This window comes from Saccopteryx leptura, chromosome 2 (assembly GCF_036850995.1).
Source record: "Saccopteryx leptura isolate mSacLep1 chromosome 2, mSacLep1_pri_phased_curated, whole genome shotgun sequence".
NCBI lineage: Eukaryota > Metazoa > Chordata > Mammalia > Chiroptera > Emballonuridae > Saccopteryx > Saccopteryx leptura.
This window is the reverse complement of record NC_089504.1, coordinates 263887354-263907583: the sequence shown is the minus strand read 5'-3', so window position 1 is coordinate 263907583 and position 20230 is coordinate 263887354. Positions and strand designations below refer to the sequence as shown.

At 36.8% G+C, this 20230-nt stretch overlaps 1 protein-coding gene across 1 annotated transcript in view; it reads right to left on the bottom strand.

Moving 5' to 3' along the window:
- Positions 1-20230, bottom strand: part of XPR1 (xenotropic and polytropic retrovirus receptor 1) — a 142165-nt gene that overhangs the window by 7350 nt on the left and 114585 nt on the right. The window contains exons 12-13 of the mRNA XM_066361679.1: positions 5168-5334; positions 1497-1636 (exon numbers count right to left, since the gene is read on the bottom strand). Of these exons, the coding sequence (XP_066217776.1) occupies positions 1497-1636; positions 5168-5334 (307 nt within the window). The remainder of the gene's footprint in view (positions 1-1496; positions 1637-5167; positions 5335-20230) is intronic.

The following is a 20230-nucleotide window of genomic DNA, read 5'->3' as shown; positions in this document are numbered from 1 at the left end:
AGTCATGCTGGCTGCATAAAATGAACTTGAAAGTGCTCATTATTATTATCTCTTTTCCCTGGAAGAGTTTCCTGTAAAACTGAAAATATTTCCTCCTCATATATTTGGGAGAATTCTCTGGGCCTGTAGTTTTCTTTGTGGGAAAGATTTTAATATGCATTTAATTTCTTCACTATATATAAGCATACCCAAATTTGTTTTTTCTTTATTGGTTTTGGTAAACTGTGTTTTTAGAGGACTTTGTATATTTCATCTATATTTTAAAATTTATTGGGATAAAAGTAATATTGCCTTGCTCTTTTTAAAAAAATCTTTAGTATTTTTGACATTTGTAATTTGTGCCTTCTTTCCTTTTTTGCTTGATTGGCCCTATTTAGACATCAATTTTATTAGTCTATTTAAAGGGCTCTGGCTTTGTTAATTTTTCTCTATAGTGTGTTTCTTTTTTATTCCATTAATTTGTTCTTTATATTTCCTTCCTTCTACTTTCTTTTGAGTTTGATTTTCTGTTTAAATACTCTTCTAATTTCTTGAGCTGTTTTGCCTTTCTAATATACACATCTAAGAATATAAGCTTCTTTCTAAGAATGGCTTTAGCTGCATTCCACATTTTCTTTTGTCACATTTTCAATTTCATTCTGCTCAAAATATTTTTTAATTTCTAATACAATTTCAACTTTGACCCATGGGTTATTCAGACATGTACTGCTTAATTTCTAAATCTTCAGGAATTTTCATTATCTTTTTATGATTTTAATCCTCTAAAATTTCCTTCATGGCCTAGCATATGGTTAATTTTGTTACATGTTCTACATGCATTTAAAAGAATGTGCATTCAATAGTTGTATGCAGTGCTCTGCACATGTCAAATTAGGTCAATTTGGTTAACTGGAAAAGTACAGTATGTTAAAATCTCCCTCTAAAATTGCGATTTCATCCATTACTACTTTTTAGCAATGTTATATTTTTAAGCTATGTTATTAGGTATATACAAATTTGAACTGGCTATCACAACTGAATCTCAAGTCTCTAGGTTTGGCAAATTTTGTTTAGTGCAAAATGGGCTTTAGTGCTCTGCTTTTGGTGGGGTACTTGCCTTCACTTAAGATTTTGGGCAGCTTATCAAATCCTTGATGGTTTTAAGAAGATTTAAATCATTATCCTGAATTTTTTATTTCTAGTAAAAAAGTTGAGCTGAATAACCAAGATTGACAAATTGCAAAAACAGTTCTCAAAAAATTTTAATTTCTGTTCTAAGACTTTTTACTTACCAAATTTTACTCATGATCCTTCAATAAAGCCCAGTTCTAAAAAAGGTTGTATGTCATCAGCAGTAGTTATTTAATTTTGTAAGAATTAATTTTCCAACACTGAGGCTAATAACATTGAGAAAAGTTGTAAAATTTAAGCTCTTCAAGTATAAGTTTTAAGAAATATTAATTCAAACATCTTTTATGTAAAAAGAATCTTTGATAAACTTTTGGTAGTCTGCTTACCGGAAAACCTCAAGGGGAGCAAAGACAGTAGCAATGATGTCCCCAGAATGAGGCAACACAGTCATGGAGGTAATTGAGATTTGGATAGTCCAAGCAAAGCGCAGTATCACATCCTCTATGATGGCACAGTAGTAATAGGCCTGCGGAATAATAAGCAAATTGAGTACACCTCCCATCATGTTTCCCACAAATAAGCACACCTATCACAGCAACAAGACTCATACACATTTTACCAACAAGCACAGATTCAATAAGAAAAAGAGTTTTATTTCATTTTAGGGTGTTTTTTTTTGTATTTTTCTGAAGTTGGAAACGGGAATGCAGTCAGACAGACTCCCGCATGCACCTGACTGGGATCCACCTGGCATGCCTACTAGGGGGTGATGCTCTGCCCATCTGGGGCATCGCTCTGCCGCAATCAGAGCCATTCTAGCACTTGAGGCAGAGGCCACAGAGCCATCCTCAGTGCCCGGGCCAACTTTGCTCCAATGGAACCTTGGCTGCGGGAGGGGAAGAGAGAGAGACAGAGAGGAAGGAATGGGGGAGGGGTGGAGAAGCAGATGGGCGCTTCTCCTGTGTGTGTGCCTTGGCCGGGAATTGAACCCGGGACTCCTGCACGCCAGGCCGATGCTCTACCACTGAGCCAACCAGCCAGGGCCTATTTCATTTTATATTTTAGAAAGAGTTCACAAATTTAGGATTTTTTTCCTTAAAGGGTGCAGTATTCAAAATGAAGTTTAACTGAATTTAAGTAATCATTTAACAAATATATTTCATTTCCGTATTGCATAACAGACTCTCTTCTATACCCAAGAAATACAAGCCAGATGAGATTCTCAAACAGATTGAGATGACATTCTAATATGTCCGTGATATACTAATAATGCAACAGCTAATATTAAAAAAGATTAACAGATTTATTAACTCTGTCATTTGTACTTTCATTTTCAAACTGCTTTACCATGTATTTGAAGGAGGTTTTACCTTGCTTTCTGGTATCAATAGACACAATTAAACTTAGATTTCACAAACATGGTTGAATTTAAGGAATGTTTTCCATTTTTACATGGGAAAATAGCACTCAACTAACAAATTCTTCCAGGTACTAGTATCCAGGATTTTTAGGATTCCAGTTCTAGCTACACAAGTCTGTACACAAACTGCCAACAGACCAGACCGATAATTCATGGATTTGCTCATTATTATTCTCTGGATGATTAGCTCTTTAAATAACAAAAATGCTTCTTGGAACTAGGTATGATGCTCAATATTATGCACTGTTAATCCCTAGGAACTAATTTTAAGGTTCACATAGCTGTGTTCTTAATATTTAAATGAAGCCCCATGAAACTCTACAAATAGTTTCTTCTCTTTTCATGTGGAATAAATTTTATTCCAATATTTACCGTTTTAAAAGTGAAAGCGATGTGGCTATTGTGAACATCTGCAAATTATGATGTAGGAAAGCATATAATAGTACTTTATTTTCTGGGGTCATAAAAATGTATAATAATAAAGAAACTGATTGAAAGATTCTATTCACTAATTTTATTACATAGAAACCAGTAAATTAGCAATATTTAAAAGGAAGAATGGATTAACACTTGCATAAAGATACAAACAGTTCTTTTAAGCAATCAGCATAATAACAAATAAATGTAGTCTATCTCTCAGTAAGGCGAGAATAATAGGAACAATAAGGCAGACACATTTAGTAGGGGCCAAAGGACATTTTTTAAAAATTTATTTATTTTTATTCATTTTAGAGAGGGGAGGGAGAGAAAGAAAGAGAATGAGAGAGAAGTGGGAAGGTACAGGAAGCATCAATTCATATATGTGCCTTGACCAGACAAGCCCGGGGTTTCAAACTGGCGACCTCAGCATTCCAGGTCCACGTTTTATCCACTGCGCCACCACAGGTCAGGCATGGACCGTTTTTACATGACTTCACGTCTGCTCTCTGACTTGTGCTTACCATTACTGATTTTCTTTTCAAATGGGATTTATGGAGGTACATCTACCATTTTGGTTACATAGTCTAAGTTTGCACATTGTTATTGTTGCTATTTACATGGAAAAGATCACTGTCCACGACTATCCCCATTTCTGCCTTCATTTGCTATCTGAAGTCACCCTACGTATTATCATTCTTTGTAGCCACTCTCCTATCATTTACCTTCAATCCTCACACTTGATAACAGCCTTCCCTACTCACCAACTAATTATGACACATTCATTCACACACCATTTTGAGGCGACATTCTGACATAGTATAAAGTATTAGTGACCCAACCTATAATCCCTCAACCATCACAGAATTTTAGAACTGGGAAAAGATCAAGAGATAACCTCATATGAATACTCTGCCTCACAGTATACTGTAGTCTGGTTGTCTAAAGTTATATAGCTATACAGTTAGAAAGCAAGCTGGATTAGAATTCACTTATCAGGATTTCTAGTCAACTGTTTAATTTCTTTCCAATATCTGAGTAAAGATCCTCTTGGTCTTCTGACTTTTTAATTCAGCCTCTCATGTTTTTATTCATATCCAGATAAATCCTAAAATGATTCCCAACGAATTATCCATATATTTTCAGATTGAATTGGCACTTTAACAAAAGCTGGCTGAAATACATTCCTGATGGGCCAAGCAATCGGGCCCTCCCTTCCCTGCGCTTTCCCAGCACTGTGCATCCAGCCGTGGACTATATACACTCACAACTACATGACAGGAACTATGCAAGGCAGTGAGGATATGGACAGCTAACCAGATAATTATAATACAATTTGATAACTGCTAAAATGAAGCTGCATAAGGTAAAATGGGATTATGATAACGCTTAGAGAAATAAAGAGAGACTTTTTAGAGAAAGTTAACATAAAAACTGACTTTTAAAAGGGAGAAATAGGCCCTGGCCGGCTGGCTCAGTGGTAGAGCGTCGGCCTGGTGTGCAGAAGTCCCAGGTTCGATTCCCGGCCAGGGCACACAGGAGAGGCGCCCATCTGCTTTTCCACCCCTCCCCCTCTCCTTCCTCTCTGTCTCTCTCTTCCCCTCCCGCAGCCAAGGCTCCATTGGAGCAAAGATGGCCCGGGCGCTGGGGATGGCTCTGTGGCCTCTGCCTCAGGCACTAGAGTGGCTCTGGTAGCAACATAGCGACGCCCAGGATGGGCAGAGCATCGCCCCCTGGTGGGCAGAACTTCGCCCCTGGTGGGTGTGCCGGGTGGATCCTGGTCGGGCGCATGGGGGAATCTGTCTGACTGTCTCTCCCCGTTTCCAGCTTCGAAAAAATACAAAAAAAAAAAAAAAGGGAGAAATAGGAGTTTACAAGGCAGACAAAGGGGAGAGAGGACATTTGAGTGGAGGAAATTGCACATTAAAAAATAAATCATGTTATAGTAAGCTATTTTAGTCTTTATTATATTGTATTGCAATATGTTTACTTATAGTGCATGGCCTCTTCAAGAACCAGAATATCTCCAGTGCCCAGCATATAATAAATACCCGATACATTTCTGTTGACTGAACGAATCAGTATTTTTTAGTGAACAGTTATTTTTTCTAATTATATTAGGCTGGGATTGGGTATATATTGTAATAGGATTTAGCTGGTGTTACACCTGAGGGTTTTTGTTTGTTTTCTTTTTTAAACAAACACAAACACTGTACATACTTTTTGGGGGTATACAATCTCTTCCCGGAGGAAGGTGTTTTCTCCTGCATTCTTATCAAAGAGGCCCCAGTCCATCTTCAGATCCCAGATGAGGGTATAGCAGGAACTGATGATACAAAAGACAACCCACAGGTAAAAGAATACCTTGGTGTCTGAATGATTTCGTTCTAAAGAAAGAAAAGGGAAAGAGAAAATTACTAGAGTCAAGTAAAATTCTTCATTAAATAAAACTAATTAAAGAACAGATTCTTTATATGGTTCTATAAAGGATGATTTTAAACAAATTGCTTTAGCATGATCATTGTCTCACAAAGCTAAAATAAAAAGCTGATTCTCCTGACGTCCCAAGTAGTCATCAAACACTGGATCTCATAAAATTTGTACAAGTGTGCATTTGGAGTTTTGGAGGCTCTATGCTGAATATATAAAAATTCAAATAATTGCAATGGAGGTTTTTAATATTACAAAAGATGTCATTTTAATTTTTGCCATCAGGTGGCAGCTCAGGGTTAAAGATGAAAAAAATTTATTAAATGCTAACAAGGAATGTACTATATTTGCTTAAAAATTCTCGGATTATTTCTAATTTAGACCATTTCCTTCATACACTTAGATCCTGTCAATACTTATTGTCATGGTGATCAGATAATTTTTTATATAAAATAACAGAAAGCAAACTACTGATGAAAAATTTATCCTTAAGAACATGTATAAAAGCAAATTTCTTCAACCACAAAGCAAAGCATGACATTTTGCTTCTTACAGAGGCCCAATGTGATTTTATATTGGGAACACTATAAAGTAACTTTTGACTTTATGCTGTGAATAATATTAAGTGCACTAAATCAGAATAGTAAAAATAATTTGCAAATGTAGCTGTGCAATTTAGTCTTTTTTTTCACTCTTAAATGCTTATGTTCTCTAATGAAATTCTTTAAGTTCAAGAGTCATGATATTTGTGTTCTCTAGGATATAAGCATAGAACTACTAATATGTTCCTGAATAGGGGAAAATGATACAAAACATCTAATTCAAAAACAATTTGAATTTTGATTAATTTCCCAAGACAGAGAAAGTAAATGATGTATCATATATTATCCGCAATCCCTTCTATTAAAATAAACAAGTGTTTATTAATCATTTTCACGTATTAAAGTGTTAACTACAGTATGATTCAAAGGCACCCTTTGGCTGTTTATAATCTACTAAGTGAAACAACCATTTGTTCTTGATAAATTTGAGCTCAAAATGAATTATAAACAAAGTACTATGAGAACTCAAGAAGAACTGGAATGTTTCCAACAAAAGGCAATAAGAGGAAGTAGCATTTGAGTTATTTCTAGTAGGATAAATAAACAGTGCTGCAAAGGTCTGGCAGATGAGGCCATTCAAGGTTGGAGGAGATAATGAAAAGGCATGAGGGTGGGAAAGTTCAAGGTGTGTTTGAGAAGCTGCAAGTAGTCTAAATCTAGCATAGTTGAAATAGGGCATCTTAGGGAATGGGCATGATCTGAACTGAGGCTGGAAAGATCTTTTGTGTCTGACTGTGGAATGCCTTCTTGGGCTTTAGGATCAGATCGGTACTTTAGAAAAACAACTGATTGACAGGTTGCTTGTATCAGAATTAGTTAGTTGGTTAAAAATACATGGATCTCTCAGGGCTCCAGTGTTGTGCAAGTCAGTTTGTACCAGCTCATGAGAGCCAATTGTGAATTTTTCAGAAACTCTTGTAATCTGGTTGTTAAACATAGTCATTACTAAAAATTAAATTACATAAAAATCAAATTAAGAAAAATAATAAAAACTCAAAATTTGTCACTTTCTAATTATTTTACTAAATTTTGCTATTATTATTCTTTTCAGTTACATGTTTATTGTATGTGTGAGATGGAGAAACACTATATGATGTTATGCATCTTTTCTCAATATCCAAAGCTACTTATCATCCTAATAGCTTGAAACTGGCTATGGTGGAAGTATTTACATCATGGATATCAGCAAGCACTGCAACCAGTGGCCCTTCTCCCCACTCCCACTGACAGCTTGTTTGTAAACATTTATAATCACAGCACTGTATGGCTTCTTCTCCTGGAAAGTCAGTGGTAGGGAAGAAAAACAAATATTTTTTAAATAGTCTACAACTGATTCTAATGAACAGTCAGGCTTGGATATAAACACATTTTCAGGTTTAAATTACCTCCCCAAAAACTGTTTTCTTTTTAAGTGAGAGGAGGGGAGATAAAGAGACAGATTCCCAGATGTGACCCGACCTGCATTCACCTGGCAATCCCCATCTGGGGCCAATGCTGGAATAAAACAAGCTATGCTCAGCGCCTGGGGCTGATGCTTGAACCAAGAGAGCCACTGGCTGCAGGAGAGGATGAGAGAGAGAAGCGGGATAGGAAGGGGGAAGAGAAGCAAATGATCGCTTCTCATGTGTGCCCTGATCAGGGATCGAATCCAGGACGCCTGCACGCTGGGCCAATGCTCTATCCACTAAGCAAACTGGCCAGGGCCCATAAAAACTTTTTTTTTCATCAAAAGCAAATTGGGTTGAATATGTTATAACACTGTGCCATACGAATGAAGTTAAAAGGCCTTAAAATTTTCTCATTATCTAGTTTTAGTTGGATGTGTTCTGAGATATATTTCATTCTGTAGACAGACACAGGGTCTAGTTTAGTAGTATAGTTCAATTATTAGCATCATGGTTGCATGATCCTATAACTCATCTATTATGGTTTGCAAAGAATAAAGCAAATTTAGCAACTTGACAAAATTGACACTTATTTTCAAAACAAGATAAAAAAGAAATGAAGACAAGTGACTTAGCTATAAATTATATTTGCAACTTTTTAAAAATTGATTGCTTACTATGTGCCAAGTGCTTTACATATAATATCTCATTTAGTTTATACCAGCGGTTCTCAACCTGTGGGTCGCGAACCCGGCGGGGGTCAAACGACCAAAACACAGGGGTCACGACCCACAGGTTGAGAACTGCTAGATTACACAATAAGCCACCATTTTGTAATGAAATGAAAATACAGTAAAAGACACATTCAGTAGGAGATAACAAAATGAGTATTTCTCAAGTAAGTATAGGTAATATTAAGTCATTACTGAAAGTTGATTTTCTTTCTTAATTATGGAAATTACTGAGTTCAAATAATTGTATAAAAGGAGAATATGGAGGAAAAGTAATTTAAAGAAAAAGAATTAATAATGAAACTAAAAGCAATGTGTTAATTTTATTTCTTTTATATATTAAATACAATTCCTATCCTTAGAGTATAATTCTTAAAATGGTATAATGGGATCAAGTACCACCCTCCTTTCTATCTAAGGCCATACTATTTCTATACAATTTCTATGAAACATATACAAGGATCTGCTGACTTTTAAAAAACACAAATATTTTAACAGAATATTTTGGAGTAAGTAATGTATTAATTATCTTATGAACTTCTTCAAACAATGACTAGCATACACCTGGTCTACATGTGCTACATTTTGGTCTCTTTTTAATTATTACCCTTATTTGATCTTTTTCATCTCCCAAATGATAAGTGCTTCCCCCGAAATCATCTGTATTCATTGGTATTCAGAAGATGTACTAAAAAATATTATCACTTTAGGCAAGCAATTATATCTAATTCTCTCTTGGCTAACTCTGTTAGCCTACTTTAATGATGTTCAGAACAACAGAAAATTGAGTCATTGCTATTCTACCCCTAAGCTTCTATTATACATGTGCCATGTTAGAAGCATAATTCATACTGGATGTATTTATGATAATGGCATCTACTGAATCTAAAACAAATAAAAGTAAGGTTCTTAAGAGTTTTATACCCATAGTCATCACAGGAGGATAAAGAAAAATAATATTCCAGGAAAAGTGTTAAGAAAAAAACAAGAAAAATTCCACATGGAAGTCATCCAGAACCATATTTCAGGGAGGATAGTTTAAAATACACATGCAGTATTACATTTTCTAGTAACCATATTTTAAATATTAAAAACAGTTAAAATAATTTTAGTAATACTTTTTATTTAATTTAAAATGCTATTTTAATATTCAAATATAATTATTAATAAGTTCTTTACTCTTTTTGCATCCTAAGCATTCAAAATCCAGTTTGTACTTTACACTCACAATTATTTATTTATTTAGTTAGTTATTTACTTATTTTGGGGGAGCAGACAAGGACAGAGAGGAAGGGAGAGAGATGGGAAACATCAACTAATAATAGTTGTGGCAACTTAGTTGTTCATTGATTGCTTTCTCATACGTGCCTTGAACAGGGGACTCCAGCCAAGTCAGTGACCCCTTGTCAAGCCAGCAACCTTTGGGATCAATCCAGCAATCATGAGGTCATGTCTATGCTCGTTTCAAGCAGGTGACCTCAGGGTTTCAAACCTGGGTCCTCAGCGTTCCAGGCCAATGCTTTATCCACTGTGCCACTGCCTGGTCAAGTGCATACCTCAATTTACACGAGGCGCATTTGAGTGCTCAGTAGCCACATGTAGCTGGCAGCTTCATTACTGAATAGTGCAGTGCTACATATTATAGGGGAGAATGAGTCTAAGGAGTGAAGACAGGGCATAGTGCACTAATGAGAAGCCTGTTTTAGTAGCCTGGTGAGAAATATAGAGAACTAGAGCCAAATGGAAATAGAAGGAATAGAGATGTCAGGTAAAAACTGAGAAATATTTAGGAACTAAAACTGGTAGCAATTGAAGGTGAGATAATGGGTAGAATTAAGAATAACTCCTCGTGCCTGACCAGATGGTGGCGCAGTGGATAGAGCGTCGGACTGGGATGTGGAGGACCCAGGTTCGAGACCCCGAGGTTGCTAGCTTGAGCGCGGGCTCATCTGGTTTGAGCAAAAGCTCACCAGTTTGAGCCCAAGGTTGCTGGCTCGAGCAAGGGGTTACTCAGTCTGCTAAAGGCCCACAGTCAAGGCACATATGAGAAAGCAATCAATGAACAACTAAGGTGTTGCAACGAAAAACTGATGATTGATGCTTCTCATCTCTCTCTGTCCCTGTCTGTCTGTCCCAATCTATCCCTCTCTCTGACTCTCTATCTCGGGGGGGGGGGGGGGGGAAGAATAACTCGTTTTTAACCTGGGTGACTAAGTGGGACAGAATCATAAATTGAGATGGAAAATATGGGGTCTGAAAAAAGAAAAATTTAGTTTTGAACATGTTGACTTTGAGGTACATAAAAGACATGAAGGTGGAAAAAGACCAGGAAACAAATGTAAACTAAAATAAGCTTAAGACGCAGATTTGGTAGTCATATATATGTAGATAGTGGGTGAAACCACCAAAATAATACAAGTCCCTCTAAATCAATAACTCCCATGAATACAGACACAAAAATCCTTAAGATATAAGCAAACAGAATTCAGCAATACATAAAAATAATTATATACCATGCCCAGGTGGCATTTATTTCAGAGATGCAAGCCTACCTCAATATTAAAAAACCAATAATTTGCCTGACCAGGTAGGTGGTGGTGCAGTGGATAGAGCACTGACCTGTGATACTGAGGATCCAGGTTTGAAACCCCAACGTCACTGGCTTGAGCATGGACAAGAGCATAGACATGACCTCATGATTGCTGGCTTGAGTCCAAAGGTCACTGACTTGAAGCCCACGTCACTGGCTTGAGCAAGGGCCCCCCAGGCCGGGCACATATGAGAAAACAATCAATGAACAACTAAAAGTGCTGCAACTACAAGTTGATGCTTCTCATCTCTCTTCCTTCCTGTCTGAGTGTCCCTGTCTGTCTGTCTGGCTCTTTCTCAAAAAAAGAAAAATCAATAATCTAACTCACCATATTAATGGGCTGAAGCTTAGAAAAAAAGTCACAGCATCATATCAGAAGATCTAGAAAAAGCACTGGAAAAGAATTCAACGCCCATTCATGACTTTAAAAAACTGTCTCAGAAAAATAGAAACAGAGAACTTTCTCCACTTGACAAAGCTTCCTTAACAAAAACCCTACAGAATTAGCTGAGGAAGTTTTATTTATTATACTTAATAATGAAAAACTGAATGCTTTCCCTCTGATTGAAAACAAGGCAAGGATATCTGCTCTCAACCCAGTACTAAAAGCTCGAGATAGCACAGTAAGGTAAAGAAAGAAAATTAAAGGCGCAGAAATTAGAAAGAAAGAAATGAAACTGCCCTTATTTGTACATGACACGATCGTCTAATCTCAAAAAAATACCAGAAAAATCCCCTTAGAATGAATGAATTCAGTACAGTTACAGGATATAAAATAAACATACTAAAATCAATTGTATTTCTATGTACTAGCAATGAACACATCAACACCAACATTTAACAATATATCCTTTACAATCACTCAAAAATATGTAAAATACTTGTACAATGAACACCATAAAATGTAGATGAAAAAAATGAAAGATCTAAATAAACAGAGAGAACTGTTCATGGACTGGAAGATTCAACATAGTAAAAATGTCAATTCTCCCTAAACTGATATATAGGTTTAACAGAATTCTTATCAAAATTGTGCGAAGACTTTTTGTAGATATAGACAATATTATTCTAAAATGTATATATAAAGGAAAAAAGAACTATAATACTGGGACACAGAGGACCCACGTTCGAAACCCTGAGGTCACCGGCTTGAGCGTGGGATCATAGACGTAAGCCCACAGTCACTGGCTTGAAGCCCAAGGTTGCTGGCTTGTGCAAGGGGTCACTCGGTCTGCTGTAGTTCCCAGTCAAGGCATGTATGAGAAAGCAATCAATGTACAACTAAGGTGCCACAACAAAGATTTGATGCTTCTCATCTCTGTCCCTATCTGTCCCTCTGTTGCAAAAACCCCACCAAAATTTAATAAACAGCTACAGTAATCAAGATTGTGTAGAATTGCTGAGGTATAGATACATATACATATATCAATGTAACAGAACAGTGTCCAGAAACAGACCCACACAAATATGATTTTTGACAAAGGCACAAAAGCAATTTAATAGAAGAAAGATAGCCCTCACAACAAAATGTGCTAGAGCAACAAGACACCCATAGGCAAAAATATGAACCTCAACCTGTTTCACATCATACACAAAAATTTACTCAAAATGGATCACAAATTTAAATGTAAGACATAAAAGTATAAAAGTCTTAAAAACCCCCACAAAAAAACAGAAAACCTATAGGATCTAGGACTAGGCAAAGAGTTCTTAGATTTGAAAACCAAAGGCATGATCTTTAAAAGGAGTAACAGATAAGGTTGACCTCACCAAACTTAAAAACATTTGCTTTGTGAAAGATCATGTTAAGAGGATCAAAAGAAAAGCTGCATACTGGGAGAAAATACTCACAAATATTATCCAATGACTGTATCCAAAATATACAAAGAATTCTTAAAACAACAATAATAAATAACCCAAATAAAAATGGTCAAGAGGTTTGAACAAAAAACTTAACCAAAGATATGTAACACATGGCAAATAACCATACACACAGATGTTCAGCATCATATGCTATTAGGGAATTGCAAATTAAAACGGTAACGAGATACCATCACAAACCTATTAAAGTGGCTAAAATCCAAAAAATTGACAATACCAAATGTGGAGCAACAGGAACTCTCTTTCATTGCTGATAGGAATAAGAACATCTCACTTTGGGAGGTAGTCTGGCAGTTTCTCACAAAGCTAAACATAGTATTACCATAAGATCTAGCAAATGTACTCCTATGATGAGTTGAGTTGAAAAGTTATGAACACACAAAAATCAGCACAGACATTTACAGCAGATCTACTCATAGTCACCAAAAATTGGAGGCAACCAAGATGTCGCAGGTGAATGGATGAATAAACTAGCACGTATCGATACAATGGAATATTATTCAGCAATAAAAAGAAATAAGTATCATGTACAAAAAAAACACTAGAAGACCCTTATATGTCTATTCCTAAGTGAAAGAAGACAGCCTGAAAAAGTTACCTACTGTATGATTCCAATCACATGACATTTTGGAAAAGGAAAACCTATAGAGATAGTAAAAAGATCAGTTGTTGCCAATGAGGAGAGCTTAAATAAAAAATAGTGACATCATAAAATCCTGGCAAAACAGATCACTCATACATTGCTAACGAGAATTGTTTGGCAGTTCTTATTTTATTTATTTATTTATTTATTTATTTATTTATTTATTTATTTATTTTTACAGAGACAGAGCGAGAGTCAGAGAGAGGGATAGATAGGGACAAACAGGAACAGAGAGAGAGATGTGAAGCATCAATTGTCAGTTTTTCGTTGTGGCACTTTAGTTGTTCATTGATTGCTTTCTCATATGTGCCTTGACCATGGGGCTACAGCAAGCCGAGTAACCCCTTGCTTGAGCCAGCGACCTGGGGTCCAAGCTGGTGAGCTTTGCTCAAACCAGATGAGCCTGCGCTCAAGCTGGCGACCTTGGGGTCTCGAACCTGGGTCCTCCGCATCCCAGTCTGACGCTCTATCCACTGCGCCACCGCCTGGTCAGGCTGTTTGGCAGTTTTTAAAAAGCTAAACATGCAGCTAACATACTACCCAGCAACTGCACTCTTGGACATTTATCACAGAGAAATGACAATTTATGTTCAAAACCCTGTACATGAATGATTATTTTATAGCAGCTATATTCATAATAGCTTGAAACTGGAAACAACATCACTGTCATGCAGTGGGTGAAATGTTAAACCATGATATATCCATACCATGGAATACTACTCAGCAATAAAAAGGAACAGACTATTGATTCATGGGACAAATTAGATAGACGAGTCTCCAGATAATGATGCCAAGAGAAAAAAGCACAACTCCAAAGTTACAGGACTATATGATACCACTTATGAAACACTCTTGAAATGACAAAATTATTAAATGGAGGACATATTACTGGTTGCAAGGGATTAGGGAAAAAGAGGGGGCAGGAGGAAAGATAAAAATATTTAAATTATTCAAAGCTATAATATTTTTAAAGCAAGTTAAGGTATAATATAAATGAGATTGTTAGTGTAGTATTTTAACTTAGCACAATGCCATCTAGATAAAAGCTACTCAAGAAATACTTGAATATCAACTTTCAAAATTAAAGATTTGAGCTACTTCCAACAGTTAGTAAAAAATAAAACATTTGTGTAAATGATTTTTGAAAAAATAATTTTGTGTATGACTTTAAAAACATTAATAGAACAAATATTTCCCTAGAGAACTTTTTTAAAAATTAATGTGTCTGTCTGACCTGTGGTGGCACAGTGGATAAAGCATCAACCTGGAATGCTGAGGTCTCTGGTTCAAAACCCTGGGCTTGCCTGGTCAAGACACATATGGGAGTTGATACTTCCTGCTCCTCCCTTCTCTCTCTCTCTCTCTCTCTCTCTCTCACTCTCTCTCTCTCTCTCTCTCTCTCTATATATATATATATATATATCTCCTCTCTAAAATGAATAAAGTCTTAAAAAAAATTAGTGTTTCTATTATAGTATAACAAGACTAAAATTTGGAAATTCAGGCAAAGAAGCCTATTATTCAGGGTAGAAATAGGATAACAAACTGGCCATACCCCCAGAGAGGAAGCACTTTAGGACTATGTGTGCTCACCCCAAACAATGAAGTGACTATCTGCACTGAAGGCACTGAGCTACTGCTGAGGAATCCTCATTAGGGCCACAGAACCCCTTACAAAATGTTAAGCAAGAAGGCATCTGGGACTTTTAAGGAACCCCAGCCGCTGATAGGATGGGATCAGAGAAGGGAAAGAGATTGGTAAAATTATATACACATAACAGCATTAGAGAAAGCTGAAAAGCAAATCCTGGAGGGAAGGGGGGAGGGCAATACGGGAAGGAGGGCGAGGGGGATGTTGAGGGGAACACGGGGGAGTGCATTGGGGGACACTAGAATCTATGTAAACACAATAAATTAAAAGAAAAAGAAAAAAAAGAAGGCATCTAGGCATGAGAAAACAAGCAAACATAAGTGAACTCAGTTTTTAAGTCAGCAGAGAATATCTTTCTTTTACCCCAAGTTAGCAAATACTAACAGTAAAGTTTAAAGTGAAATATAAAGTATTTTTAAAAGAAGGTTTTTTTCCTTTTATATATTCAGAGAACAGCAAAGAGCAAAATGCGAATTTATGAATATTTTAGAATGTTAGAAACTGTAAAGAAAAACAAAATCTGATGAAGTGCTCTCTCCCCATCAACTGGGTAGAAATGACAAAATCGTGGCTTTTTCTATTACTGTACCTCCCACAGGCGACTCCTTGCCAAAGCCAAGAAACCTCAAGGACACACAAAAACCATTTAAAACATTCTCCTGTCTCTTCTAGTCCCAATTCCAAAAACTTGTATGAATTGGCATCAAATTTAGGCTTGTAATGAAATGTGAATTCTTAAAATATGGAGATTGGCTGCTAGCTACATTCCTTTGTTTCTAAAATCAATGAGGGAAAAGGAAATATACTGAAATGTTTAAAATGCGTTTCCTTCTTACTGCAACAAATGAGGTTATCTGCAATATTATCACACAGTCTCCCTAAAATGGGCCTAAACCACCTCCTTCATCTTTTAAAAAATAATTCTAGGTACAGAGTTGACTCCTGTGCCTCCGTTTTTACAAATTATGCAGATGACGTAAGACATACAAAAAATCTTGATAATGCTTTTACTATGGCAACTCCTGCAGACTAGTGCCCTGAAAAGTCTTGGATCCTTGAGTTTGAATAAGGTTACTTAACAATCTTCTGCTCTTCCCCTCTCAAAGAACTTTATCCTTTGCAATAATAGCACACACACACACTCAGCAGGAAAAGACCTAACTTATAACCATACAGATTGTATTCTTTTGACCTCATGATTATTTCCAAAGTTTATGTTTTCTGATGCCTTTTCTCTTGGAATAGTGCCCAAAACTATAACAGAAATTGAATTCTATTTTTGATCATCACTCAATGTCAAATTTTCTGTCAACGGTCCCTCTGAGTTGTATTTTCAATTTTTTCTCCTTTGTTTTAGGCTTATTGGTGGAAAAAAAGGGGGGGTATTTAGTGATAGAAACATTTACTATATAGCGTTTCCTTTAAATTTAGGAATAGGATAAAGATATCTAATCAATTGTCCATCTAAAAAAAGCTCTACTTTAACTGTGGGCACATGAACCAAGTTCAGTGAGTCAACATCTGTTACTTGAACAAAAAGCCAAACACATTCCTAATTGATACTTACTCCACACAGCTCGCCATCAGAGTGCTTAAAAAGATTTTCCATAAAGAAAGACACACATACACCCACTCTATACAGCAAAGAGACCTGTATTTCATTTAATGATAAATTCCAATTAGGCAGCCAAGTTAGACTGCATAAGACAGGGGTCTCAAACTTGCGGCCCACGGGCCGCATGCAGCCCGCCGAACAATTTTGTGCGGCCTGCAGACTAATCCACGAAGTTCAAAATATTTTGGATAAAATTAAGTAAGCCTAGGGGCCTACTTGTATTTTTCATTTCTCTAGCATCCTAGCTAGATATTAGCTTAGTTAACAGCAGTTGTGATGCGAACTACAGTTTCTGGTCGTTTTGTGACACTGAGTAAACTGCATGTACGATTGTGCTTGTTGTACTGATTTTTTTTTGTTTTCAACTGCAGTGAGAAAAGTGTTGCGTAACAGTTGCCTTTTGTAGACCTAGTGCGGCCTGCAGAACGGCTGTGATCTTGCTCTGCGGCCCACATGCTGAGTTGAGTTTGAGACCCCTGGCATAAGGTGATTTCATGTGTACTACCTTAATCCTTACAAATTGTGAAGTTAAACAGAATAGATATCATTATTTACATTTGAAAGGTGTGGCTTTGTCTGGGGAAGAGGTTAAAAAAAAAAAGCTCCACAGGTCAAAGACAACAGAAGTAGGATACAGTAACACTTCCATCTCTCACATCCTGAGACCTAGAGGTTAGAGAGACTTGTGCTATATGTAGGTTGTTCTGGTACCTAGCTTATTTCTCTACCCTGTATTTTAATGTCTTTTTAAAAATTATCATGGTAAAATAAACACATAAAATTTACCATCTTAACCATTTCTATTGTATATAGTTCATAAGTTTTAAGTACAGTCACACTGTTGTGCAACTAATTAATCCTTTTTTAATTGATTATTTCTCCTAATAGATTATAATTTCTTATGGGCAATAATCCTGTTTTGTTTCTTGCTCTATTTTTAGTGCCTAGCACAGGCTGCTTCACAGAATATTCTCAATAATACTGAATGATGCTTGCTCTCTCTCTATGCAACCATCTACCCAGTCATCTACCTACCTACCTTAGAATTAAGAAGTGAGGTATATGTTAATTCAAGTCAAACTTTTTGATATGGTTAACTGGTTTTCTAATTAGGGTATATGGCATATATTTTCTATAAATTGGATGCATAAAACCTGCAGATCCAAAACGTTTTTCAAAATATATTTAAAGAATGTGGTAAAAGCATTTCATCAAAAAATACTGCATTGGCAAACATTACTGAAATTAACAATATGTTGATTTTCTTGTTTCTTGAGTATGTCTAGCTAAACAAGAGCCTCTAAAATTATCTAATTATCATATGATTGACTCTACTCAAGCCTTTTGGTATATTGTCCAGAAATAGTGAATGATTCTAGTGACTAGTTAAGAAATCCTTTTTTATTCAGCTTATGTTCAATTCTTTGTTTTATTGTTTATTTTCAATAAAAAATCTTGGTAAGTCACTAAAAATGATTATTGATGATAGACTACTATGTAACTTTTTGGTTAGAGAACTCAGGATTTGTCCCCCCAAAATTGAGCGACATTGCAACAACAAAAATTCCATTTTCATGTACACAGCTATGTTAACAGTTTTTCAGGATTTACGTATAAAAACTGAAAAATGCAATAGTAAGAAATAATATAAACTTATCTCATTAAGAGATGTTTATATGCAATAATTATTAAAGTTTGTCATACATCTATAATTTTGATCAACTATAGATAATAATCAGGGTAATGATAAATACAACAAAGAAATATTTTATCTCATAGCACCTTCCAATAATAGTAAATTAATAATCTAATTTACATATATATGGCTCAGACAAAATGCATTAAAACAAAAATATGTTACATTAAAATAAAGTTCAGTGGGAAACAGATGTAAAATTTCTAACTATTAAAAATTGCTTTATACTCTTTTATGGATTCTTGCTGTATTGGCCAAGAGTTTGCTTAAAGGCTTTAATCACTGTAAAAAAAAAAAATAGAAGACTGGATAAAGAAGATGTGGCATATATACACCATGGTATACTATTCAGCCATAAGAAATGATGACATCGGATCACTTACAACAAAATGGTGGGATCTTGATAACATTATACGGAGTGAAATAAGTAAATCAGAAAAAAACAAGAACTGCAGGATTCCATACATTGGTGGGACATAAAAACGAGACTAAGAGACATGGACAAGAGTGTGGTGGTAGAGAGGCAGAGTCAGAGGCCTTTGTGTGGGCCGAAAGCCTCCGGGCTGCCCCAGCACCCGAGGACAGCCGCAGCTAATTCCAACACTGGAACTTTTCAGTGTGGGCAGGAGGTTTCACTCAGAGGGCGAGACTCTGGCCTCACATCCTGGTCTGCGCGCACGGAGAGTGGGAAGGAGACTCCTCCCAGCACCTCCGGAGTGGGAGCCCGTGTTGTCCCACGGAGGGGCAGAGTCGGGGGCCTTTGTGTGGGCCGAGGGCGGAGTCACGGGCTGCCCCAGCGCCTTGAAAGAGCGGCATACAGGGACGAGCGAGAGCCAATTCCAACATTGGAACTTTTCAGTGCGGGAGGGGGTTTCACTCAGAGGGCGAGACTTCCGGTCTAACATCCTGGTCTGCGCAGACCCGCCCGTGTTACCGGACAGAGTGACAGAGCCAGAGGTCTTTGAGTAGGCGAAAGCCCCGGCTGATTATGCTAGCAGCTCTGACTGACTGAGCCTTACCCAGAGCCCTGTGCTGAGCGGAAATAAGAGTGGGGAGTTGCCCGCTCTTTGAGCCTCTTACTATCCAGGCAGAGGCAGCAGCAACCCCATAGCTGGATTCTCAGGCTGCTGGTTGAGGAAGGAAAGACGAGGAGAGAGGCTCCTGGAACACGGACTCTCTCACTGTCGGAGCCTATAAACGCTAATGAGCCTCGACTGCCAACGAGACTGAAGCACAATACATGACATCGCCATAGAGACTTATCAACTGCAAACCTCTACCTGAGCGTGCCAAAGGGGCAGAACCCGGGGTACAGAGTCGCCGACCAGGAAGAGGGAGAGAAAAGAAAAAAGCAAGAAGATAACCTCTCAAAATCAGAATAATCCGCAGACTTTATAACCTATCCCATTTTATTATATTTGTTCGTTTGTTTCTCTTATCTTCATCCTTGATTTTTTTTTCTTTTTTCTTTTTTTTTTCCTCCTCCAATTTGGTCGATTAACTCCCTACCGGTCTTACTCTCTCCTCTCCTTGAACTACACTACCCATAAGTGTTACATCTCCCATTATCTTTTCTTTCCTCTTCCTTTCTCTCTATGAGGGTTGCACTCCAAAACCCTTAACTCTCTCTCTCTTTCTCTCTCCTCTTTTTTCTTTTTTCTTCTTTTAGTGGTTCCCTCTTTTTTTTCTCTCTCTCTCTTCTTTACTCCCTCTATATTAGTTTCTTCCTTTTTCCTTTACATCTCCTCTCATTCAAACCTCAATAACAAAAAAATTATTTTATCTGGGACTCAAACTTATGTTTGTGGCATTTTGGGGGGTTTTTACTTCACCTTTTTAACTCACTAGCAGTGCTCCCATCCCTGGCTCTCCATTTTATCAAGCTCTTGTTCCACTAAATACAATAGTAATTTTTTAATTTGTCCCCCCATTTTCCTGTTTCCCTCTTACTCCTCTCATCATAACTCTTAGTCAACCAACACCTAAACGCAAATCATTTTATTCTTGATCCAAATTTTTTCATTATTTGCTTTTTGTGGGTCCATACCCCCACCCCTTT